The 24,298-nt window shown below is 33.2% G+C and overlaps 11 protein-coding genes across 11 annotated transcripts; 8 read left to right on the top strand and 3 right to left on the bottom strand.

Annotated features, from left to right (window-relative positions):
- Positions 1 to 198: 198 nt before the first annotated feature.
- NAEGRDRAFT_72027 (uncharacterized protein) lies at positions 199 to 1,344 on the top strand (the record flags this gene model as incomplete). Its single annotated transcript, XM_002672934.1, has 3 exons — positions 199 to 461; positions 578 to 915; positions 968 to 1,344. 3 exons carry the CDS (start codon positions 199 to 201, stop codon positions 1,342 to 1,344), a joined length of 978 nt encoding a protein of 325 aa, XP_002672980.1.
- A 32-nt stretch (positions 1,345 to 1,376) lies between these two features.
- Positions 1,377 to 2,280, bottom strand: NAEGRDRAFT_81102 (endonuclease/exonuclease/phosphatase family-like protein; the record flags this gene model as incomplete). The annotated part of the gene is made up of 2 exons (XM_002672860.1): positions 1,377 to 1,954; positions 2,002 to 2,280. 2 exons carry the CDS (start codon positions 2,278 to 2,280, stop codon positions 1,499 to 1,501), a joined length of 735 nt encoding a protein of 244 aa, XP_002672906.1. The 3' UTR covers positions 1,377 to 1,498.
- A 257-nt stretch (positions 2,281 to 2,537) lies between these two features.
- NAEGRDRAFT_51960 (uncharacterized protein) lies at positions 2,538 to 4,805 on the top strand (the record flags this gene model as incomplete). The annotated part of the gene is made up of 1 exon (XM_002672933.1): positions 2,538 to 4,805. The coding sequence occupies one exon, from the start codon at positions 2,538 to 2,540 to the stop codon at positions 4,803 to 4,805; it is 2,268 nt and encodes a 755-aa protein (XP_002672979.1).
- An 11-nt stretch (positions 4,806 to 4,816) lies between these two features.
- On the top strand, positions 4,817 to 6,562 carry NAEGRDRAFT_81101 (uncharacterized protein). The gene is made up of 2 exons (XM_002672932.1): positions 4,817 to 4,869; positions 4,953 to 6,562. The coding sequence occupies exons 1-2, from the start codon at positions 4,839 to 4,841 to the stop codon at positions 6,485 to 6,487; spliced, it is 1,566 nt and encodes a 521-aa protein (XP_002672978.1). The 5' UTR covers positions 4,817 to 4,838; the 3' UTR covers positions 6,488 to 6,562.
- A 1,310-nt stretch (positions 6,563 to 7,872) lies between these two features.
- NAEGRDRAFT_81100 (uncharacterized protein) lies at positions 7,873 to 12,219 on the top strand (the record flags this gene model as incomplete). Its single annotated transcript, XM_002672931.1, has 4 exons — positions 7,873 to 8,660; positions 8,704 to 9,792; positions 9,841 to 11,855; positions 11,898 to 12,219. 4 exons carry the CDS (start codon positions 7,873 to 7,875, stop codon positions 12,188 to 12,190), a joined length of 4,185 nt encoding a protein of 1,394 aa, XP_002672977.1. The 3' UTR covers positions 12,191 to 12,219.
- Positions 12,220 to 12,301: 82 nt separating this feature from the next.
- NAEGRDRAFT_72022 (uncharacterized protein) lies at positions 12,302 to 13,975 on the top strand (the record flags this gene model as incomplete). The annotated part of the gene is made up of 1 exon (XM_002672930.1): positions 12,302 to 13,975. The coding sequence occupies one exon, from the start codon at positions 12,302 to 12,304 to the stop codon at positions 13,973 to 13,975; it is 1,674 nt and encodes a 557-aa protein (XP_002672976.1).
- A 260-nt stretch (positions 13,976 to 14,235) lies between these two features.
- Positions 14,236 to 15,431, top strand: NAEGRDRAFT_59120 (uncharacterized protein; the record flags this gene model as incomplete). The annotated part of the gene is made up of 2 exons (XM_002672929.1): positions 14,236 to 15,187; positions 15,233 to 15,431. The coding sequence occupies 2 exons, from the start codon at positions 14,236 to 14,238 to the stop codon at positions 15,343 to 15,345; spliced, it is 1,065 nt and encodes a 354-aa protein (XP_002672975.1). The 3' UTR covers positions 15,346 to 15,431.
- A 287-nt stretch (positions 15,432 to 15,718) lies between these two features.
- NAEGRDRAFT_82749 (CBS-domain-containing protein) lies at positions 15,719 to 16,491 on the bottom strand. Its single transcript, XM_002672859.1, has 4 exons — positions 16,372 to 16,491; positions 16,306 to 16,328; positions 16,192 to 16,256; positions 15,719 to 16,146 (listed from the first exon to the last, which is right to left on the bottom strand). Exons 1-4 carry the CDS (start codon positions 16,463 to 16,465, stop codon positions 15,870 to 15,872), a joined length of 459 nt encoding a protein of 152 aa, XP_002672905.1. The 5' UTR covers positions 16,466 to 16,491; the 3' UTR covers positions 15,719 to 15,869.
- A 171-nt stretch (positions 16,492 to 16,662) lies between these two features.
- Positions 16,663 to 20,279, bottom strand: NAEGRDRAFT_72019 (uncharacterized protein; the record flags this gene model as incomplete). Its single annotated transcript, XM_002672858.1, has 2 exons — positions 16,663 to 19,779; positions 19,818 to 20,279. The coding sequence occupies 2 exons, from the start codon at positions 20,277 to 20,279 to the stop codon at positions 16,663 to 16,665; spliced, it is 3,579 nt and encodes a 1,192-aa protein (XP_002672904.1).
- A 295-nt stretch (positions 20,280 to 20,574) lies between these two features.
- Positions 20,575 to 21,671, top strand: NAEGRDRAFT_81097 (uncharacterized protein; the record flags this gene model as incomplete). The annotated part of the gene is made up of 2 exons (XM_002672928.1): positions 20,575 to 21,492; positions 21,540 to 21,671. Coding segments are annotated over 2 exons (1,050 nt in total), but the record flags the coding sequence as incomplete, so codon positions are not given.
- Positions 21,672 to 22,782: 1,111 nt separating this feature from the next.
- On the top strand, positions 22,783 to 24,225 carry NAEGRDRAFT_59118 (uncharacterized protein). The gene has a single exon (XM_002672927.1). It carries the CDS (start codon positions 22,947 to 22,949, stop codon positions 24,204 to 24,206), a length of 1,260 nt encoding a protein of 419 aa, XP_002672973.1. The 5' UTR covers positions 22,783 to 22,946; the 3' UTR covers positions 24,207 to 24,225.
- The last annotated feature ends 73 nt before the right edge of the window (positions 24,226 to 24,298 follow it).

The raw sequence follows: 24,298 nt of genomic DNA, 5'->3' as shown, positions 1-24,298 counted from the left end.
GTTATTTAAAGTGAAGAACAACCAACAATAAATAACAAGATTATATTAAAGAGAGGAGTAAGTATCCCTTTGTTTGCTCTCGTCTATAATTATCGTACTAGTCCAGCGAGATTATCATTCAATCTGATATAATATCTTCATCATTACAGTTCGGAGAGCAACAGAGTAAATCTTGTTATTGGAAGAAAAAAAGAAAATATGATGACGCCAGATATGTGGAAAACAGCAATTGCACTTGCGAGAGCATGCTCTGGCTTTCTGAGTGCTCTTGCATGTTTTTCATTCTTGATTTATGTGATTGTGGTGTTTCGGAGGAGGTTTTTTAAGCTTCCATCAGTGAGGTTCTTGTCCTATTTGCAAACCTTTCTCTTATTTGCTTCATTGAATCACTTGCTAACACTCTATACAGCCTACAAGACGGATCAAGATTGGGTGTGTATATTTCAGGCTGTTTGTAATCAGTAAGTGTTGTTATTTCTTCTTATTATTTACTAAGGAATATCTTGGATGATTTGATCATAATTAATTTACCATGTGATGATGGTGATGAAATAATCATGGCTGAATATTGATACAGATTCTTCTCTGTAGGGTTCTTCATTTGGAGTGTTGTAATTGCCATCTTTCTCTTCTCATCCATTGTGCTAAGGAAATTAACAAGGAAGAAATCAGTACTTTTATTTGAAGGTTGTTCCATCACAATTGTCTTTCTTGTTTCTGGTTTATTAACTGGATTACCTTTCATTGGAAGTACTTATGGAAATTCTGGAAAGTGGTGTTGGATAGATCAGAACAAACCAATGGGAGTTACTTGGACTTATGGTGCTTTTTATGGACCTCTCTGGATTTCAATTATACTTGTTTTGGTGTTGTATATGATTGTGTTGGCGAAGGTGTGCAGGAATTTCGGAAAGGGTAAGTAGTATTTCAATAATTGAAGTTAATTTATCATTGTTTATACTCAAAGTTGGTATGAGTACTATCGGAGATGATGATCACAGAAAAGGAAAGAGAATTAAGGCCTATTCTAAATTGATGGGATATCCAATCATGATGGTTCTCATTTATATAATCCCAACCTTTCACAGAATTTCAAACTTTTTCATTACTGATACAGATTATTCCAATTACATGAGTTTAATTCACACAATTATTTCACCACTGGTTGGTTTCTTTAATGTTTTAATTTACTTTTCAAATCCAATAGAGGGAAAGAATATTGCCCTCTCTTGTGTTCAATGTTGGAAGAATTGTTGTCAAAAGAATCATCATGATAGAAATAATCATGAAGATTGGGATTACTATCAAGCATCCATGAAACCAATAGGAATATTGGATGATTAAGTAAGTGGTGAAAGCTATGGTTTATCAAAAAAAGAGTAGAGTTTATTGATGAACTAGTAGCATGTTAAATGCCAAGCAACAATGTTATTCCACCCTTTTCAAAAACGAATTGGCAATCTATTTATCAAACGAAAGTTGATGAAATTCCACCAAGTTATTTTCCTTCGAATGGAATTCTATGTGAAATAACAAATGGTGATTCATTATCCACTCTACTCATCAAACAAACATGATCCAATGTAAATGTCAAATCCTTCCATTCACTCTTGAATTGTTTCATTGTTTCATCCAGAGTGTCAATGTCAAAAACTCCAACACTTAAATGAGGTCTGAAAGATCCTCTCTTTGTTAAGGCATTACAATATGGGAATAAATCAAAGCATGTTTTTTGTACAATTTTCATCTTCTCATAACTGTCCTTATCTGGTTCAAAGTGAATTGTTCCTTGTCCTTTAGTTGTCAAATGGTCAATTGTATTAAAATATGAAAATTTTGAAAGAGTCACTTCAAATGGTTTGATTTTTGAAAGAGATGGTTTCAAAAGAGTTTCAGCTTCATCAAATAATTCACTCGGAACGAAAGGGTACAATAAACAAATGTGTGGTTGTGGCTATTGAATGTCAATAATCATCAAAACATGTCAAATTAGCAACTTACCCATCTTGCAACATTTGCATACTTATTTCTAATTTCTTGAATTGGTTCCCAAACTTCAACTGGTGGAATAAAACACAATACTGACTTGGGTGTTTTAAACTTATTACCTGCCAATGTCACCACTCCATTCTCCGAATTATTCTGAACTGTCTCCTTAAGTCCTGCCATTGCAGATCTTTGCTTTGGTACATAACGTTTCACACTCGACATGTCCAATTTGTTATCCACAATTTGTGCAGTAGATTTGTTAGAATTATTGTTAGCTTTGTTTTTGCTCATTTTTTTTCAAAGTTCAAATTGAGGATCCTCAAAGCAATTTAATTTTAAAAATGTTTTTTTCAAAGTTCCAGATGGAAAATGAAGAAAAGCAAAGTTCATATTGTTGTAAACAGAGTAGATAGAAAAGTTTCAGATAATTACATTCGAAAATAAGAATGACCGAGTATTTAATTGGAATATTGAAGAATATTAACATTTTCAATACACATAACGACGTTTTTACAAATTCCTTTTTTGTAAATTAGTCAAATTAAAAAATGGGAGTATTGCAAAGTGTAGAGTCGAAACTTGGAAGAAACTCAAAGCCTGTTGGAAACTGGTTAGAATTACAAAAAGATTCTTCATCAAGTAGTGGTGCTGATTTAATTCTCTTTCAACCACATTCGAATTATGAGGAAAAACAAGATTTGGCTCGAGTTTCCATTAGAAAATCAACAAATAATCCTAATCTCGCCAATGATTTACCTTCTTCCCTTCCATTTGGGATTCATCTACACAAGGCAGTTATTCTAAACTCAAAGATATATGTTTTTGGCGGGAGTACGAGGAAAGAATTGAATTCGAATAGTTTCTTGGAGTATAATATAGAAAGTAAAAAGTGGAAAGTACTTCCATCATTCATAGAGTGTAGAGAATTTGAGAATCAACTTGTTGGTCCTTCTTTACTTTCGTCTACCAACAATCAGACGAATCAACTTCCAACTAATAGTAGAATTTATCTGAATCCTTGTTTCTATCACTCGGTGAGTGCTTGTCCTAAACGAAACAAGATTTACGTATTCGGTGGAAGAACAAGTTCGGTTATTTCCTCAAATAATCTATACGAATTTGACGTAAAGACTGAAGAATGGACGATTCTAAACCCTGTTCGAATCTCAAAGAAAAATATCTATTCGAGGGAAAGACTTCCAAGAAGAGAGGGTCATTCAAGTTTTATTCGAAAGGATTGTCTGTACATTATTGCAGGTTACGAATATAACACTGATCAATATTCGAATGAGATTATTGAGATTAATCTTGACAGTCAAACATGGAAATTTCTATCAGAAGATATGAATATCAAACCAGCGAATCCCATGCTTCAAGTACCAAGTGTGCTCTTCTCTTCTGCTTCTTCTCTTCTTTCGTCTACATCAAACGAAAGAGTTTCGTCCACTGCTCCACAATTTACTAAACTTGCCTATCACACCTCTGTGTATTGTGAATCAAAGGATGAATTGATAATCTATGCAGGTAAGACTAGAGAGAAACCTTTCGGTCCTCTCACCAACTCCCTCCACATTTATTCCTTCCAAAAAAAGGAATGGTCTGCATTTAGTGCTCCAAATTTAGTTAAATCAGGATTCATTTCTTATGATGATAATCGACAATTTATCAAATCTTACAATAAGGGAGGTAATTTATTCATGGATCGATATTTAATAGTTTCGAATGGTTTAATTAATGATCACTACGACAGAAGACATTACATTAATGAAGTGATGATTATTGACATTCACACCAATCAATGGTACAAGATTAGCAATTCAAATTTATTGAACATGTACTATGATTCGTTTCTGATATTTTCTGAAAAGAAATGCTATTCAATTGGTGGATATAATCCATGCGTTGAGAAACCTCATCTGGACACCTTGGTTGAGTTGGATTTACAGATTTGTGGTGAACAAGAGTTGATTGGTGGTATGGAAAGGTTTCTAGATTCGAATTTACCAATGAAAAAGATTCCTGTAAAGTCGAGAGAAGGATTCGTATCCTTGATACCTTTAATTTTGATGAAAAGATTGGACGAAAGTGAACTAATGAAGGAAGATCAATTAAAGAATGGAATTGAGATGGAAACAAGTGTTAATTGTGTTGAATTATTGAAAGATTGGCTCGTAGGAAAAGAATTGAATGCTGAATTATTGGATTTGATTGAACTTTTCAGGGCAACTTTACAATTCAAAAAATTAGAACAAACTCTTCATCCCTATCTCATTAATAGGATTAGAAAATCACTAATTTCGAATAAGGATAATGTTGAGGAGGAATTGATGTTATGCGAATCCATTCCGAGATTGAGGCCAATTTGTGAAGAAGTCAGAAACTCAACTAATGATTCTCAACATGCTTCCTTAGTTGACTTTAAGTTTCCATTGCAAGATTTATTGGACTATTTTTCCTATTTGAGAGAGGAAATTAAAAGTGGAAAACGAAAGGGTGATTTAACTCTGACATTAGAAACGAACCGAAACTTGAAACTCTCCATTGACTCTGAAATTTGCATAATCACTTCCCAATTCTTCTCCAAACTCATCAGTGGACAATTCAATGAGAGATTATCCTCCAAAATAATCCTTAACAATGACATTACCCTCAATGAATCAGATCTCAATGACCTGGTTGACCTTCTTTACTTGCAACCTCCTTCCAATTTAATGAAATGCACCAACAGATTGGAAATTATCAATCAAATATTTGTAATTTCTGATTTTTATTGTATTGATTGGATGACCAATTCAATGAACTATCTCATATTGTAAAAAAAACGTAACAATTCACAAACTCAATAAAAAATGCCAAAATCAAAAGTGGTACATTTAGATGGTAGGTAATTCATGAAGTAGTGGAAAGATTTAGTTTGTAATATTTTTTGCAATCTCTCTTGTTTTCACATGATACTATAACAGCAAATGTTGTACAAGAAATTTGTTCCTATTTGAATGTAGAACAATGTATTCGGATGCAAATGGTCAATTCATACTTTTATCAAGGAGCATTACAACACTTGGCAATTTATGATGAGTTTCGGATGACCAGATGGTTAAAGTTTCGAATAGAAACTGCTGGAAAAAATAGACTCTCTGCACTTTCGGCCTTTGCACTTGATTCGTCTGCTATAACCTCTAATTCCTTCCCAACCAGAATTAAACTAACAGCTTTATCTGATGAGAAGGAAATTCCCTCTCGTGACAAGGCATCAAAAAGTTTAATTTTAAAACAATTTAGAAATTTATTGAGTACTGTATTTGTAAATGCAAAAAGAATTCACTTTTCTGATTTGCATATTACAAAGGATTTACTGGATAATTTAATGTATGATAAGAGGACGATTAGAGAAAACACAAACGATAGAATAACATTTAGGATGAGTGATTGTACTGTTTTTGAGACTGTGGAACATATTTCATTTGTTGGATGTTCATTCGAAGCTAAATCTTTGAATTTTTCTAAATGCACCAATTTGAGGAGTGTTTTATTTCAATCCTGTAGAATGACATTATCTGATATTGAAGGAATGTTTTGTGGAAGAGCAAAATCAAAATCTATCAAATTAGTATTTCATGATTTGGTTCGTTTTGGCGAATATAAGAATGAGGATAAGTTGACTGAACAAGATTTGGTTTTAATGGAAAAGATGGGATTAAATTACACAAAAGGTCTTTCTCACTTTGGGCCTCTGCAGTATGGAATCGAAATTCCAAAACATGTAACTCTAGTACCACTTAGTACTCCGTCTTATTATGATGAGAGTGTACCCACAAGAACACTCATTGATAATTCTTTGAAAATGTATGGAATCCTCTCTAATACTCTTGTTGATACTTTACTGCAAAGAGCATTTTCAAAGGATGAGGATGATTTGATTGAAAATGTTGAAATGATTCTTGAGAATGGAGGTCATCTCTTTGATGTATCTTACAGAGTGTATTCATTTTTCTGCATAGCAATTGTTAATCACTACTCAAATACTCAATTATGGAATCTCTTGGAAAAGCATTATTTCTACAAATTACCTAAATTTACAAGCAGTACAATGACACACGTTACCTATTCCTATTCCAGACTAATTAGTGATCTTATTATAGATACTCTCCGAGTCAGGGTAGAAGATGAAGAAAGAGCATGTGCTAATATTGAATTATTCTTTGTGGATGTTTATGAGAAGAATTTCAAGAAGGATTTTACAGAATTTTTCAATTTTCTTCTCAATAACCATCCATCCCTCATTGGTAAACTGGCTGAGAGAGGATTCTTTGAGCCAAGATCATTAGCCCATAGATTTGATTACATATTCGATAAGCAGGGCTTTGAAAATAAGAAAATATTAGAAGCATACAATGTGATTGAAAACATTGTGAGAAACTACAATAGTGAAGAAACTGAGAAGAGAAAGAGAGAATCGACTGAAGAAACTGATATTTCTAAAAGAGTTAAACAGTAGAAGTTTATAAATTCATTACACTCTTTAATTGTAACGATATTTCTTTCCAAATAAATCCGTATTCTTAATATTCAATTCTAACATGAGAGAAACCATAAACTTCTGATCAAATAACAATTGATGATCAATGTAAGGCAAGCATTTCACATTTTCCTTAGCCATCATCCTGACAAAAACTGGTTTTGAATTAAGGTTAGTATATCTCATATTTTTTGGATCCATGTTAACAGCAACCTCTGCAAATGTTTGGTGGTTTTTCATATCATTTGGAAAACTACTAAAGCAATCTCCCCTTGTTTTCTTTAAGAATGAAATGATAAGTCTTTGATTATTCCAAATTGAATATGAAATGTATTGTAAAATGTCATAGAAGCTTGAGCCAAATGAAATTAACTTTCTAATAAAGTATTCATCAGCTAAATATTCTCTTGGAACCTTTGACCAATCGTGGTAGCCACGGTAGCCGTGTTCTAACACATTAAGCAGAAAGTACTTGTAATTATTATTGGCAACAATCTCTCTGGAGATATCGGAATAGATTTTCGTAATTCTTTGATCAGAAATGCTTCTATCAAGGAGAATAATAACTCTTCCTGATGTTCTTGTGGTTTCTTTCTTTTTACTTTCTTTGATTCGCAGTTTTTGAATCCACTCTTTCCTTATTTCCATAAGTGTTGTTTTCAAAGGCGAATCAACAGTCGGAAGAACTGAAACTCTTGTTTTCTTTTTCGATAGTTTCGTTTTCTTAGGAACAACAACCTTGTTCAACTTTGCAATCATCTCGTTCCACTTTCTGAATTTTTCTTCCTTACTATCTTTAAGGCTCTCCTGTTCAAACTCTACCAAAAACTTATCGAGAAGATTATTGCAAATTCTTTGATTTAGTTTTTCCATGTATTCTGGACAAATTGAATAGATGTTAAATTCCTGGGGTGGATTTATTGGGTTGTTACAACCCTTATCTATGAAAGAAGAGTTGTGCTTCTTCTTGTTTTGCTTTCTTGCCATTTTTTTCTAAGGTTTTTTAAAAAAGTTACCTTAAAAAATTTTACAACAAATTGCGCAATTCAGCTCTCACTAAATATTAAAATATTGTAGTGAGTACTGATTTTGTAAACCTTCAGAAACCAAGAGAACTACCTAGAGCAAAAATTGTTCATTTCAGGTGCTTGAAAGCTATTGGTGTTTTGTCCCCATTCAGGAACTTGCAAGGACATGGACAAAAATCTGACAGTGCAACGATTTTAATATCTATAAATTGTTGTTGTGTTACCAACAAAGGATGACATTGTTCAACATGATTCCCCGCAATTCCCCTCAGTCCTGACCAAACAAAAGTGGAATTGTAAAAAGAAAAAAAAGTAACAAAACGTAATTGTTATAACATGAGTGGTTGTTTTGTGTCCAGTCCTTTGACACACACTTGTTTATTTCTTCTTCTTCTTGTTGGATTCTTGACGAATCTTTCAGTGATATCTTCTTTATCTACACCTGTCAATTATTATATACAAACACTTGATGGTTTCTACAATACTTTGGATAAAGTAGTGGAGGCAAAGAATGCCTACATGTTGTCTCCCACTGGATTGTGTCTTGGCTTGAATGGAGATGTTTTTGTTTCGGATGCAGAGAGACATGTAGTTTTTAGGATTTTTAACACCATGTCATTGGTGGAGGTTTATGCTGGTTATGTAACGAATGGATACAATGGAGATGGATTGAAGGCTGTGGGTACATTATTGAATACACCAACAGCTATATCTGTGAATCCAGTGAATGGCGATTTGTATATTGCTGATTCACTCAATAATAGGATTAGAATAGTTTCTAATAGAACCAGAACAACATCTATTGCACACATGTTTAATAATCCAAGAGGTGTTTATGTTTCTGTGAATGGCTTTGTATACATTTCGGATACAGATAATAATTTAATCAAAAAATACGAAATTTCAACATCACAAATTTCCGTTATTGGAGGAGGTGGTTATTTAAATGGTGATTATGATGGTGTAGATGCCAAGCTTTTGAAATTACAATCTCCAAAGAATATATTCGTTGTTTCTAATGGAAATAAGGATATTGTCTATTTCACAGATGCAGAAAGACTCAAGTCAATTGATGAAAATGGAAAGTATAGAATTGTGGATGGAGGAGTGGCTCAATCTAATTTGTAAGTGAATAATTGAATGATTCAATTGATAACCAATTCTAAGATATGGCGTCTATGTTTCTAATGGAGGTGAAATTTACGCTTCATCTCAAAGTAATAATTTTGTACAAATGAAATTAGTGAATTCAGCCGAAACTCAAATTTTTGTTGGAGGTTCAGAGGGATATGGTGGAGATAATCAATTATATAATTCTCCTAATATCAGTTTTTATGAACCTTCCTCTTTGATTGTCACTCAAAATACATTAATAGTGGCAGATAAATCGAATAGATGCATTCGAAAGATTGATTTACAAACCAAAATGGTTTCCACATTATCAGGTGGAATAGTTAATCATCCAAACGGTGAAGACATTTCGCCTCTCCAAATGTATTCAGGAGGTGATATTAATTTTCCATTCTACCATAAGAATGAGTTGTACTTTGTTGAAAAATTGTGGTTCCTTAGAAAGGTTTCGAATGGAAAGATGAAAACGGTATTGGGCTGTCATAGAGACTATCCCATCAAGTACAGTGCAGGCATTCCACAACGTATTTACCTTCCTATTACTACTGTATTTTATATTGGAAATGGTGATGTATTACTTTTAAGTGAATATTCTATTTACAATTTCAATTTGGAAACTCAAATTTTGACATTAGCATTTTCCTCTTCACAAATTTATCCTTCGTTGGCTGCAATTGGAGATTCTTTTAACAATTCTACAATTTATGTCAGATATAGTAATTATATAACAGCTGTTCAAAAATCAACAATTGTGTATTATTTATTACCAATTCCAACGAGTATTGTTGATCAAATTGTTGTTTTTCCAAATTTAAGATACCCTAATTGTAATTCAGTATTTACTTATTCAACTGTATTGAACACTCTTTACGAATATCTTGATTTTAAGAATGGATCAACAACAGTTGTTACTATGCCTATACCATCATCTTTTTCTTTTACTGGGTTTTCAATGAATGGTAACAATTCTCTATTTTTTTGGAATGCTGGTCAACTCTATGATTACCAATTAGAAACCCATTCACTGAAGAAAATTTCAGGCTTGGACTACTATAATGTTTCAAATTCAGCTTATTTTATTGTTGGATACAATGGTGAGAATATTCCAATAGAAAATTCTGCCCTGTAAGTACAATTATATTTTCATATGAAACCAATTCCAATAATATCTAGATTTTCTCCCAGAGCTACTAGACAAAGCTCTAGCATTATCGTGACTAATGTTTATCATATTAGTGAACTTTCGAATGGGAAAATTACAACAATAGCTGGACTTAGCCCAATTTCTAGAACATTAGTCCCAGGTCTTTTAATGAGAGATTCATCTAAGAAGGTGATCTACTTTGTTGATAATAGGACTTTAAAGAAATTTGATGAAACAACCGGAAAGTCAACCTCTCTCAGTACATCACTGTTTACTAGCATAACCACTCCATTCGATACACCCTATTTAACATTGAATCTTCAGCCATCTGTGTCAAGGCCATATGGTCTCTTTTCAAAGTTTGATGGAAAAATCTACATTAAGGACGCTTGTAGAATTATTAGAATCGACCCGAAAACCGTGAGTTTTGAAAAACTTATTGGAAATGCATGTGGCATGTTTGTGGTTGGTGTTAAAGGAACTGATTCTCCTTGCCCAGCTGCTAATACAGCAATGACAGGAATGACTTATGATGAGACAACTGGTGATTTACTTTTTTCCACAGCTTCTTCCATTTTTAGATATAATCTGAAAACTCAATTCATTTCATTAGAGTTTGCTTTTTCTATTGTTGGTACCGTAATTTCTTCTGATGGAATAATTAATAATGCAACAATTCCTGGACTAATAGCAAATATTCTCTACCAAGATGGTTATTTGTATATTTGTACGTCATCTACCATTAGAAGAATTGAAAAGTTATCTGATGGTACTTTTTATTTGAGAACTATAGTTGGCAATTTTATTGCAGGATATTCAGGAGACAAATTACCAGCACTCCAATCATCCATCGACAATCCATCTGCTCTCTATGTGAAAAAGAATGGAGATGTAATTATTTTGGACGGCATTGGTGCTTGTATTGTTCGAATGTATCAGAATCAAAGTGGATTACTATTGGATATTGCTGGGTCAAGATCTGTAGCCTCAAAATTCAATGGGGATGGATTTGGAACATATTCAATGTTTACATTGTTCTCAAAACAAGTAGACTATGATGAAGGCACGGGAGAAATCTTTCTCATTGATTCTGTATATATTCGAAAAGTTATTCCATATTGTGGTGAAAACTACCTTTATAATTCTTGGAATAATACATGTGATGCCAAATTGAGCTGTAATGGAACATTGGCAATAAGTGAAAATGTTTGTAATGGAAATGGGCAATGTTCCGATTTTAATGTTTGTCAATGTAAGAGTGGATTTGAAGGACAGTTTTGTGAAATTCAGAAAACTCAAGATTCTACAGTGTTAATAGTTGCTATTGTCATACCAGTTGTTGCATTTATATTGATTTTGCTTACAGTTTTGATATTGATCATTGTACTATTCATGTGTTTCTCCAAGAAAAGGAAGAAGGATTTTGAACTAGCTAAATTGGATACTAGAAATGTAGAACTTTCCGAAACCACCTTCCTTTCTATTAGTTCAATGATTATATCCTCATCTGCTGGTTCTTCCGTTGGTTCTGATACGGCAAATCCATTTTCCAGATATGCCAATATTTCAAGAATTGGTCAAGGAGCTTTTGGAAGCGTTTACAAAGTGACCGATTTGAAAACAAACAAACCGAAAGCAATCAAGACTGTTAAATTTGAATCATTGACAGACCTGAACACAATAATGAAAGAAGCATCCCAATTAAGCAATATCAAACATCCAAATATTATCAAAATTAATGACTATTTCATTACCAATGATAACTTGTTGATTATTGACATGGATTTTTATGAATTGGGCGATTTATCTAAATTGAACACAGATAATTGCAGGGAAAAGATTGTAAAGCAAATTTTGAAACAAATGTTGAGCGCATTGAAATATGTTCACGAAGAAATGCACATTATTCACAGAGATATTAAGCCAACTAATATTTTTATTAAGAAACTGTCGAGTGATAATATAGAAATTGTATTGGCAGATTTTGGATTAGCCAAAAAGTATCAAGAAATGTCAGGTCATTCCTACGCTGGCACTCCACTTTGTAAGTTTATTCATTTCTAATTTAAACTAAACCCTTCATAAGATATGAGTCCAGAAGTTGCACTTGGAAGTTCATATTCATTTAACACAGATATCTTCTCTTTGGGAATTTCAATCTATCAAATCATGACCAACGACCAAGCAACTTCGATCAGTAACTTGCTTATGGGAAATCAAGCAGAGAATGCCATTAAAATTTTGACAAATCAAATGAAGGAAACAGCTCACAATGAATATTCTGAAGAATTAATTCAGATAGTTTTGAAAATGTTAGAGAAGGATGCAAAGCAAAGACCATCTGCTGCACAATTACTTTCTCTCACTTATTTCAAATAGAAAATAAAAAATTACATCATTTTAATAATTATAATATATTAAAATCCAGAAATAAATATTCAATGGAATAAAAGTGATGAACTTATGAACTTGCAAATAAGAACAAAAAAAATGAAACGATTTCGTAAGGGTAGTGCTGCTGCCGCATCATCTCCTTCATTGCAAGACTGTAAATCAGTGATCGGAGCTTCCTATGGTAAGACCAATGTTACCCAATACTTCCGATTCCTTCAGGAAAATAAGGCTGAATTTAATATGGTGATGAATATTAAAAATGTAGAATGTTTTGATGATTTGAATACCATACAAAGGGCCTTGGTATTGGTTGTCGAGGATGAAAGGAATGAATTATGGTATGAAATATTTAGTGGGGAGTTTTCAGCTTTTGCAACAAGAAAGATTACAAAGAGTTTAAACGCACATACTTGCAAAAAACATGGAATACAAGTGGTGTTGGCTGTTTATGGGCTATTGGAATGTACTCAAAAAGTTGCTGATATTTTTGATAAGCAGACTGGAAATGAGCTAACTGTTCATGCCTCAAATTCAGTGTTTGGAGATCCATGGCCAAATGTTTTCAAGAGTTTTACCTTGGTCTACAGAGTCAAGTTGCAGAGTGGTCAATGGAGTGAACCAAGAGTTAAAGTTTGTGAGGAACATGCTCTCTTAAGGGTTGATATCATTGAGGAATTGAATTCATCCATTGTATTTGAAGCAAATAGTCCATTAAGTTCAATCGTTAGAAAACGGAGACATGAGGCTGTCAATAAGGAAGTTTGTAAATATGTTCCACAGGATGGTATTAATATTTTGGCTGCTACATATGGCCCTGAGGATGTTACTGAAAAAGTTAAAGAATTTCTGAATACTGAAAGAACGTTCTTGAGAGTAGAGGCAACCAATAACACATTTGGAGATACTTGGGCAGGAGTTATCAAGTATCTCGTTGTTTACTACACAATAGACAAGGATGATGAGATATATGTAGCTTCCAAGATTGAACACCAAACCTTGACTATCTCAAAGCATAATACTGATCACATAATTTGTGCATCAAATGAATCCAATACTAACCGCGAAACTAACTTTGACATGATCAGAATTCATGGAGCTATGGCTGGTGATAGTAATAGAACCTTCGAAATGAGAACTTATTTTGAAAATAACGAAGGAGCAGAAAAATTACTTCGCTTCAATGAAGGCCAATATGAACATTCGAAATGTCTTATAATGCTCTATAGTTTTGGAGCTAGTCCTTTCAAATTGTTCATTGCTCGAAATGGAGAAGAGAAATCTCTATTCGAAACCAAATCCAAATTTGCATCCATATATATTGAAAATAATAAGGATAGTATTGTAACAGTACATCAAAACTACAGATCTAATATTAATCAAATGTATATTAACTTAGTGAAAAATGAGATTCTTATCAAATCAAACGAAACTAAAGTTTATATTCAAAGTTGGAAATCAGGAGAACAAATCCTTAAAGACCATAAGAATTCAAAGATTGTATCTTCTGGTGCGTTTGTTAAACATTTGATGGAAGGTAAATGTAATGTGAGAGGTCCTTTAATGACAGTTGAAAATGAAAAATCAAAGTTCCTTATTCCACTTTTTGAATTAACCAGTGCTGATATGAGAAGAAAACACCTGCCACAAATAATTAGAAACAATCTTGTTCACTTCCTAGATGAAACTATTCCTGATCAACCAGGTCTTTCAAAATTTACCTCACACACCTTATTTTCCCTAACTGATATTTCCCTTCATTTTCAACAATAAACACTAAAATTTATCTATTTATTTATTAACAAATTCTCCATTAAACAATCAGAGATTAAAATTTTTTTATTCCAAAATCTCCGACCGATATGGTTATCTTGGCAATAAGGTTATGCAAGATATTTATTAATGAAAATAAATCAAATTAAAGAAAATCCTGCTGTTTACAATTCAGATGATTCAAAATCACTCAACTAGCTCAATTGTAAATTCAAAATTGCACTTCCGCCAAAAACCGAACAAAATCCAAAAATAAAAAAATGTCGAAAGTGCAATTACCACAAACCAGCACCAATTCTTCAAGTAGTAACGACGCTCATCACCAGAAAGAGGAAGATGTTGTTGTATTAGAGAATTCAATAACCAATTCATCTAATGGTGGTATTAATGATGATGACGATGACCATTGTAATAATATTCATCATAATGATGACGATAATATAGATGTTGAGAATGATTCCGAAAATATAGATGACGAAAAGAAGAAGGAAAATATCGGAAAGGAAGCAAAAACAAAAAAGAGGAAGAAACCTCTCAAGTTTGATGAGTATTATGTTCCTGATCGTGTTTTACAAAAGAAAGGAATTGATTTGGCTTTTGTTTGTGATGCAACTTTGGGAAGATTGGCCAAACATATTAGAATGTTGGGAGGAAACTGTTTTTATGATTCATCCATGACTACTAATTACATGTTGTACATTGCCAGAACTCAGAATAGGATTATTTTGACAAAGAATAGAACTCTAATTAATCAACTTGGTTACCAACGAAAAGCTATGGATTTGAGAAATCAAAAGAAGAAGGAGATGAAAAAGAATCGAAAACCTTCAACGAAAGAGACAGTTGTTTCTGAAGATCATGAAAGAGAAATGAAAGAATTGGAATTGATTTACAAGGAACAAGGATTGGAATTTAATAGAGAAGATTTCGAGGAATTTGAGGAATATAGCAGTGAAGAGGAAGATGAAGAGGAAGAAGAAACTACTGAAGAATTCGACTATATTTACTATTTTGTAAAGAGTAGAAGTTCTAAAGAAATGATCAATGAAACTGTGAAATTCTTCAAGATTGAATTTGAGGAGGATCGAATATTTACAATATGCATTCAATGTAATCACCATATTGTTAGTATTGACAAGGAATCAATTAAGGATGAAGTTTTCCCAAGTGTTTACAAAACTTACAATAATTTCTTTAGATGTTCTGGATGCAGTAAGTATTTATTGGAATATCAGTTGCATAACAATACCTTTAAAGATAAAATCTATTGGGGGAAAGATAAAACAAGTGAACATGTGAATTACAAATCTGCTAAATCATTTGCAAAAGAATTCTCTTACAATCCAGAGGATGAAACATCATGTGAATAATCAAACCAATAATTTATTTATCTTCACTCTTTCCAACACCTAACAGTTCGAGTGTCTTTCCAATAAATCCTTTAGATTCTTGTGGTTCTTCTTGAGTTTCTTCTTTCGATGTTTTAATTTCTTTCGAATAAGGTTCACTTGAAAACACCTTCTTCACTTCATGAATGCCTTTCTCAAGCATGCCAACCTCTCTTTCTTTTAAGGACCCTTCCTGTGATACTTCTGCAGCAAGTGGGTCCTTTACCAGGACAGTCAACTTGGCCTGCTCGTTTTGATTCATTACCTTGTTTGAGGAAGGATTATCTAAGAGAAACTCTGGAATGCTACTATCTTTCTTGTCGACCATTTTGTTTTTGTTTGAAGTTTTCCATTTGGCAAATTAAACTTAGGATTTTATTTAACAACTCAACAGAGCGTATTTAGCAATTGTCTTTAATTGAAAGTAATCCATTTTAACTCAATTAAATTCTGTTGCCTCTTTTCCGAATCTAATCTACAACTATCTTTATACAATTTATATACATTTATTCCTTAGGTTCCAAAACACGAATAAGTTGATCCAACATATCAGATCTAGTAATGACTCCAACAATAGAATCAGCATCATTGACAATTGGCAAACAACCAATTCTAGAAACTCTCATAATCTTGGCAGCTTCAAGAATAGAATCATTTTCCTTAACAGTGAAAACATTCTTTGTCATGATTGAGCTGGCAACTTGTTTAGAAAATTCATCAATTTCCTTCTTAATATCCATATCCTTGTGGATCAATGGTGATCCGATAGCAAGACGAATATCTCTGCATACAATGATCAATCAATATTAAATATTATTAGATATTTACCTTTCAGAAATGAGACCAACAATCTTTCCATTATCTTCGCTTGAAACTACTACCAAATGTCTAACCTATTTAATGATCATCATATATTTGAACAATTACTTCCGAAACACTTACATCATTTTCGACCATAGCCATCACTTGAAGATTTTAATTATCATCATCAATATTAAATATACTTACAACACTTATCCAATGTTGTTTCTGGTGTAACAACAACGAGCTTTGAGTGGCTTGTAGAAGCTTTGAGTTCGGCACAAGTTTGTGGGATTGGCATTGTATGTTTGGTTTGTGAGGGATTTTTTTCAATGTTGTTGATGACAAAGAGTTTAGAAAAGTGTTTTTTTGTTTTCTTCCAATGAGACCATTTTTAGACCTTTGATCCAAAACAGAAATTTTAATTATTTGCCACTTTTGAATTTTAGAAATAAAAAATGCAATTAACAGTAATAATTATTTAAAATATTGTAGCATTTACTTTTTAACAGGTGTTACAAGGGCCAACATTGGCTTTTTTCTGCTTTTAGTTACTGTAGTAGTAGCTCTTCTTTCAACTAGAACTGTATTGTGGGTGGAATCAGAATCTGACTTGGTGGATAGTGAATTGGTACTGAACTTTCGTTTCAAGAAGGATCCGTTTGGCATTGTGGAAAGAAGAGAAGGTGATGGCGTTCTTATTGGTGATTGAGACCGAGAGATTCTATTGAAAACACCCTCAGGAGGAGGTGTCTGATCTTCTACCTTCTTGGTGTCGAATTGGAAAGAGGTAACAGATGGACTGGTTAGAGGACTAGATCTAGAGCCTCTTCGCATAAACATGGCTGAAGAAGATGACTTTTCAAATGTGTTAAGAATGGATATAACATCCTTCTTGGATGAATTGCTTTCTCTAGTCGTAGATTTCCAAATACCGATTAATCTCAATTGTTTTGTAATTTTCTCAATCACTCCAGAGACAGTAAGAGCATCTTCTTTTCTTCTTTCTTCAAGGTTAATAGGGAAATTGAATGGTTTTGGATTTACAATTGTTGGATCGTTCATAATCTTTTCAAACTCGACGTCATTCCACTCCTTAGTTTCTTGTCTTAAAGAGTCCATTAACTCTCCATTAAATGTCCAAATGGCAGAACAAGAATCCAATGAAGAAGTTAGAATACTATATGGTTCTCTGATAATTTGAATCTTTGAAATGGCATCCGTGTGGGCCTTAAATCTAGCGATTTTTTCTGGTCTCAATTTTGAAATCTCAGAAAGTGGAATCTTTGGACCTAGAGACATTCTTGAAGATAATCTAATCTGAGCTTCCTCAACAATATTCTCCATATCATATACACAAATAAAACCTTTCTCGTCTCCTGTAATTAATCTGTTACATGTAAAATCATACTCAAGAGCAGTGACAATATGATAGAGTTGGTTTCTGTTTGGTTCAACTGGAATTGTGTTACCTGATTTCAAGCTAGATGTGTCATCATTTAAAACAATGGAAGGGTAGAATAAATTAGAAAATGGGGTAGAGGTTGTTGCTGGTGTTTCAGTAATAAATGATCTGTTATCGCTTTGTGAAGAGTCTTGTCTTGTTTCGGTTTTAGATTCGTTGAACCACTGTACAATAGGGATGTTTGGTGTATGGAATGGTCTGGTTGTATACATTATGAGTCGTCCAGTATTCTCAGCAGCAATAAAAGCAGGTAAAACACCCATAAAACAAAGAGCTGTAATTTCACCACCTTGACCTTTGATTTCTGCCAATTTGGAATAATTTTTCATATCCCAAAGGAAGCAATAAGATGAAGCGTCTCCTGTTACTGTTATAGCATAGGTTCTTGAGAAGGAGGAGCATTTTACTTCTGTCTTGTGGGCAAATTTGAGTTCCTTAACTTCATAATTAGTCTTATCCAAAACTATAGCTACATTTCCATCAGCTGAACCAACAACAATGCATTTCGATCCATCGTCACAGTATGTAAGACTTGTGATTTCGCTTTGGAAAATACTCATTTGTTTAACGAGACTGGCATTAGAGAAATTATAACAAATAATTTCTCCTGAATGATTTCCAACAATAAACTTTCTTCCTCTGTCATCAATGCATGCTGCTGTAATATCTGTTGTTGAAATATTTCTGAAATTTTTAGAACAAGCTCCACTAAGAGCATCCCACAGCTTGACTCCTTTTCTGGAACATGACATAAAATGGAGATTTGATGGATTATAAAGTGCTAAAATAAGTGGATAATCATCGGCACCCTTTGGTTTCTCAGTTCTTTCATATTCATATAATTTGATTGTTCTACTAGCAGTGACAATCTGCTTTCTCTGGTTCATGTAGGCAAAAGAATTCAGGTAAAAGTTATGGAAATCGGTTTTGGGAAGATTTTGCTCTGTGTAAATTGTTTGACAGCATCTGTGAGTTCTGATATCCCAAATCTTGATTAAACCTCTATGGTCAGCACTAATAATTTGAGGAGTATTAGGAACTGCATAAACACCAATCAAAGAGTGTTGGTGAGGGCTTCTTTGATCTCTCAATCTGAATGGTGATCTATTTTCCACATTGGCAATCCATACAAGAGGCTCTCTTTCAGACCCAGCACTAATTAAGAAATGGTATTCGTTAGTCCATGCTATGGAAACAACACCCTTGTTGTGGCCTAAAAACTCTTTCACTTTCACCTCCTTTTCCACATCAAAAATTTTGATTGTAGAATCTAGAGAGCTTGTCACTACTCTATTATCCATTGGAAGGGCTATCATATCTGTAATGACATCTTGATGGAGATTTGGTATCCTCCTGCTTTGATAGAAAACCTCCCTTGAACTATCCTTATTTTGTTGCTTTTGATACTTTGGAGTTACACCTATTGTTGTAATTTTGTCTAGATGAGCTTTTTTTCTATAGTCATTTGGAGGAATACCATGAACCCAGTATGTTAGATCACCAGTTCTTGATGCTGTGAATAGAATATTATTCCTTGGATAAAATTTAATGGCTGTTTGAGTAACATCTTGCTGTTCCAAATATTCCAAATCAAACTCTAGCCTTGATGTATTCCAAAAACGAACACTCAGATCTGCAGAACTTGTCACTAATAAATTATAAGGATTTGGTAAATATTCTGCATCTAAAATTGCACCATCATGGTCTGGAAGAGATGCAACAACAGACATATCTTTTGCCTCATAAATTCTACATCTTTTAGTTTTTCCACATGTCACTATCTTGTCCCAGTTATCAAAATAACAAATCTTTTTGATTGCATCATCGATATCACTTCCAGGAGATGTAAACGAGAGGCCATATTCTTTGATTTGATCTTCCTTAGATGATTGATCCGAAACAGCATCCAACAAGTATGACATGAAATCATCCCAAGTTATATACTTCTCTCCAGTAAAATCAATTTCATTAAAAAGCTCGCACAAGTTTAAAACCAAATTTCTCTCATCCTCTGATGAATTTTGAAAGTATTCAGTATATGTCAATGCGGATGAAGCCTCCTCCTCAATTGGTGATGAAGGAGGTTCACTCAATGAACCGTAATCCTTTTCCGAATATTTTACTACAAAATCTTTCATAACTGCCATAAACTACCAAAGTTAATTATTTCATAAAATGAACTACTCACATCATATCTTGATAAACGTCCGTGTTTGAATTCCATGAATTGAGGTTTCAATTCCTTGGCTCTTTCTTCATTCATTAACAAGAGAACTTTCATGGCTATTCTTTTTTCCCTTTTTTGTTTTCTCTTGTCTCTCATATTTTTCATTTCATTCTTTACTATTCGTCTTTTATCCATTTCCTCTTCCAATCGGTGAATTTCCTCAAAGTGTTTTCTTGTTTCTTCTTCCTTTTTTACTCGGTCATCCTCCTTTTCCATTATTTCTATCATACTTTCTGGCTCTTCTCTCTGTCCCGAAGATACTCCATCCAGTCTATGAAAAAAGTTGTATTTTATCCTCCGATTACCATTGTTATTGCCATTACCATTATTATTATTGTTCGCCGATAATGTTGATGTATTTCCAGTGTTGTTGATTGATATCTTGTGATGGTGATGATGATGTCTACTTCGTTGTTCATGCATTTTTTTTACCGCCTTAATGTATTTTTGAATATCTTTTTTGTTGTTTACGTTTTTGGAGGGAATTTTCAATATCTAAATTTAAAGGAAATTTGCCGTTACACAATTTGATTTTTAAAAAATGCAAGAAAATTCTTCATCACGGAATGAAACTAAAAACACAATACAAGTAATTGATCAGCAAGAAAATATTACCAGGAAATATTGCTTCTATACAGTGATATTTAGAATAGTAATAATTGGATGGATAATATTAAATGATTGGCTTGTGAAAGATTATGATTCATCTTCCTATGTTATGTCCTCTCTGAATAATTCTTCATCAACAACAAATTACATTGATTATGAAACAAATTCTAATCAATTTTTCGGAAAGGGTTTCGCCCATTGGGATAGTGTTTTCTTCATGAGGATTGCAAAAGTTGGTTATTATGAATATGAGAATTTTTTTGCCTTCTTTCCTCTCTTTCCCTTCAGTGTACGATATTTGACATTGTTTGTTGTTCAACCTGTTAGAGAATTTTTATTCAGTGGTAGTCAATTACATCATGTAGACGATTATGTAATTAGTGGAGTACTAATTTCGAATATTTGTTTCATAATTTCGGTTTATGTATTTATCAAGCTGACTAAGGAACTATTTGGAAATAATTGGAAACTCATCAAGATTAGTACTCTACTGTATATTATTAATCCTGCTACTGTTTTTATGAGTGTAGCCTATACAGAGAGCATGTTCTCCCTATTCTCACTGTTGGGAATGTATTTCCATGCAAAGAAAAGACACGTACTATCATGTCTATTTTTTTGCCTGGCAACTGCAACAAGAGGAAATGGAATAGCTCTTTGTGGATTTTACATTTATCAATTTATATTCGACCAATTTAATTTATGGAAAAATAGAAAGTCTGAAGACAGAATTTCAAAATTATTCAAATACTTTCTTTTTGATTTTGTAAAATATATCATTGTAGGATGTGCATCCGTAATGTTACCTTATTTATTATTTCAATATTATGGATATATCTCATTCTGCACTGCTCAAAACGGATTAAGCTCTCCAATTGGAAAGGATTACATTTCCAAATATCATCCATGGTGCCAATCAACATTACCTCACCTCTATGGTTACGTACAAAGCAAATATTGGAATGTTGGACTATTCAAATATTACGAATTCAAACAAATTCCAAATTTCTTGCTTGCTAGTCCTATGGTAAGTATATTTTCGTCTTATTAATTTCTCATTAATCCTCAATACAGATATTAATATCATTAACAGCCATTTATCAATACTTTTCACACGACAAGATGAGATTCATCTCTATTGGTCTCTTTCCCACTCATCCTCAAGAAAAGTCTCTATTCGAAACCAACAACCAAATTTTCGTTTATATTTTCTACTGGTTGGTTCTCTTATTACAGGGATTGTTATTAATGCATGTTCAGGTTCTAACAAGATTCCTCTCCTCTACAACTCCTGCAATGTATTGGTTTATTGGACAATTCATTTCATTAGGAATGGAATCCAAATGGAAACAGCTTATTATTTTCTATTTCATATCTTTTTCGATGGTAGGATGCTTACTGTTCAGCAATTTCTATCCGTGGAGTTAGGTAGATAATCCTTAATCATTTTAGAAGGCAATTAGAAGACGATTTTCAAGAAACTAGAAGTGGAATGCTTGATTTCAAAAACACCCATTCACACTGATATACAATTAATGATTTTCATTATTGGATAATGATGAACCATACCATTATTTTTACATTTTGAATTCCTTGCTCTACCGTAGATTTGAAGGTGCAGTTCTGAATTTCAGCTGTTGAACTATGATAGTTCCTCTTCTTCACTGTTATTCAAATCAATCACGGAAAGGAACCGTAGATATGTTCATAACACGTTGTAATATTACATCATTAATCCTGTCAACTGTGATGATGCCCTCTATAATAGCATTGTTTCACACATTTAATCGAGACATCGGTAACAACTCTTACCACCTAATTTAAATTCCTTCTTTTTCTTCCAAGTTCATCGCCACACGTCAGGTTCCGTGAAGGGCGGTCTCACTAATCCTACCAAATTCCTCAATTTTCAACGACAGATTTTATGCGTACTTCCTTCGATTTCTCACCTCGCAGTTTCACCATAGAGATTAGTGTCACTTGGTTTCTTTCCAGCTTGAAGGTGTAGGAACAAAATTGAAGTATTAATAACAACAACAAAGATTTTGATATCAAAGAGATATGCACAAACGTATCAATATGCACAAAAACGCAATAATTAGTTAGACCACCAACAACAAACGATCCTTTGAAAGTGATGGATGTCTTTGAATATTTGGATAAAACACGTTTTAAATTTAACCTGCCCATTAATATTCAACCAACGTGAAATTGGAAGACAAAAGTTAATGTTCGCTATCTATTTTTAGCTCAAAGTGAAGAATTCATCAATAAAGCTAGCAAAATTGTTTTCCAAAATCAACAAGAAAAAAAATCACACGCTCGTAACCTCTAAGGAATATCAACATACTTACTCTGAAGAGAGGATAATTTAAACAAGACTAACATTCCAATTCAACACTATAAATTTTGTCCTTCTAAAAAGAACTTAGCAATACACACAACTCCGCAAGCTGATATATAAATCAGAGCAAACACAATATGACTCATTCATTCATGCCACACCTTTCTGAAAAGCCTTTACCACCAACTTTCTTTCTAATGAATCCTACTAACAATCCAACCAATACTAGTATTACATCATCTCCATTCAAACCAGAATCTGTACTCAATTCTGTTGGAGCTCAAGCATATACTAATCCATTTTCCCAACCATTTCAAATAGTTAAACAACCAATAACTAATAATACTGCACCAGCTGCAATTCAATCAATTTCGACTATGGATAACTCTATCAAAACAATGCCATTAACTTCTATACATCAAAAGAAATTGATGAAGACTAACGAGTTGATAAGAGCAAAACAATCTAATCTTTCTGACTCTAGCTCAAGTTCATCATCAGGAGATGAAATGTGTCCATCAGAAATCAAACCAATCCAAACCTTCCAAAATATTTCAAATATAACTACTACGAGAAAGAATAGCGCTGTTGGAGAAGAACAAAAACCAAAAAGATCTACACCTTCAAAGAATACTTCCTCTATCCCAATTTTGAGTTTCTCTAACTACTGGAAGGGTGAAATTCCATCTCATTCATTTGTTTGTAAAGAAGGTTTCCTTTTGAATGACTCTAAGAAAGCTCCTCCAGATACTTCACATAACCTCACTATTCGTGATTCTCTCCATATTTCATCTCAAGCTTTTAATAGATGTACTTGTAAATTGAAATTGAAGGATGGTTCTGCAGATGGTGTTATAGTTTCATCTGAAGCTTTTAAACCTAATAATATGAATAATTTAACAACATTCGAGTGTACAGTTACAATTCCACAAAAGATTACAACCTTGAAGGGAAGTTCATCATCGAGAATAGGTTACATTGAAATTTATAATCAAGATGATGAATGTATTGCAGTTTCCAGCTTTTTCTGGATTAGATCCAGAAGTAGATTGCAACTTGATAAGGACACTAAGAGAAAATTGTATATTGAGCCAGGAACTGTAGTGACTTCTACATCTTCTTCTGTTGAATCTCAAAAGAGAAAGAGAGATGATGAAGATAATGATTCTGATAAGAAAGTGAAGATTGAAACAGATCAAACTACTGTAGTGAGTCATGGCGATGCAATGATGACAACTCCAATCCCTGTAAATAATACCCTCCCACCTATTTCATCATTTGCCCCAGTTTCTGAACCAATGCAGTTTATGTTTTCTGAAATTATGAAGTTAAAAGAAATAGTGTCGAATCAGCAATTAGAAATTGCCAAACTTAAGGAAATGCTCAACCAACAATAAATTATTGTTTCCTTGTTTGAAAATCATAGTGCTATGTTATGTGTTCAACGTTTATAATGTATATCTAATCAAAATAATTCAACTTAGGTTCT

Source organism: Naegleria gruberi (assembly GCF_000004985.1).
Source record: "Naegleria gruberi genomic scaffold NAEGRscaffold_50, whole genome shotgun sequence".
NCBI classification, from domain to species: Eukaryota; Heterolobosea; class Eutetramitea; order Acrasida; family Naegleriidae; genus Naegleria; species Naegleria gruberi.
The sequence above is the reverse complement of the archived record's forward strand: the minus strand, read 5'-3'. Positions and strand labels throughout refer to the sequence as shown.

Coding starts and splice junctions, on each gene's coding strand:
- NAEGRDRAFT_81101 (XM_002672932.1), top strand. CDS start 4,839: ATGCCAAAATCAAAAGTGGTACATTTAGATG. Junction 4,870..4,952: donor AAAAGTGGTACATTTAGATG/GTAGGTAATTCA, acceptor ATACTATAACAG/CAAATGTTGTACAAGAAATT.
- NAEGRDRAFT_82749 (XM_002672859.1), bottom strand. CDS start 16,465: ATGCCAATCCCACAAACTTGTGCCGAACTCAAAGCTTCTACAAGCCAC. Junction 16,257..16,305: donor TGGCTATGGTCGAAAATGAT/GTAAGTGTTTCG, acceptor ATCATTAAATAG/GTTAGACATTTGGTAGTAGT. Junction 16,147..16,191: donor GTTGGTCTCATTTCTGAAAG/GTAAATATCTAA, acceptor CATTGTATGCAG/AGATATTCGTCTTGCTATCG.
- NAEGRDRAFT_59118 (XM_002672927.1), top strand. CDS start 22,947: ATGACTCATTCATTCATGCCACACCTTTCTGAAAAGCCTTTACCACCA.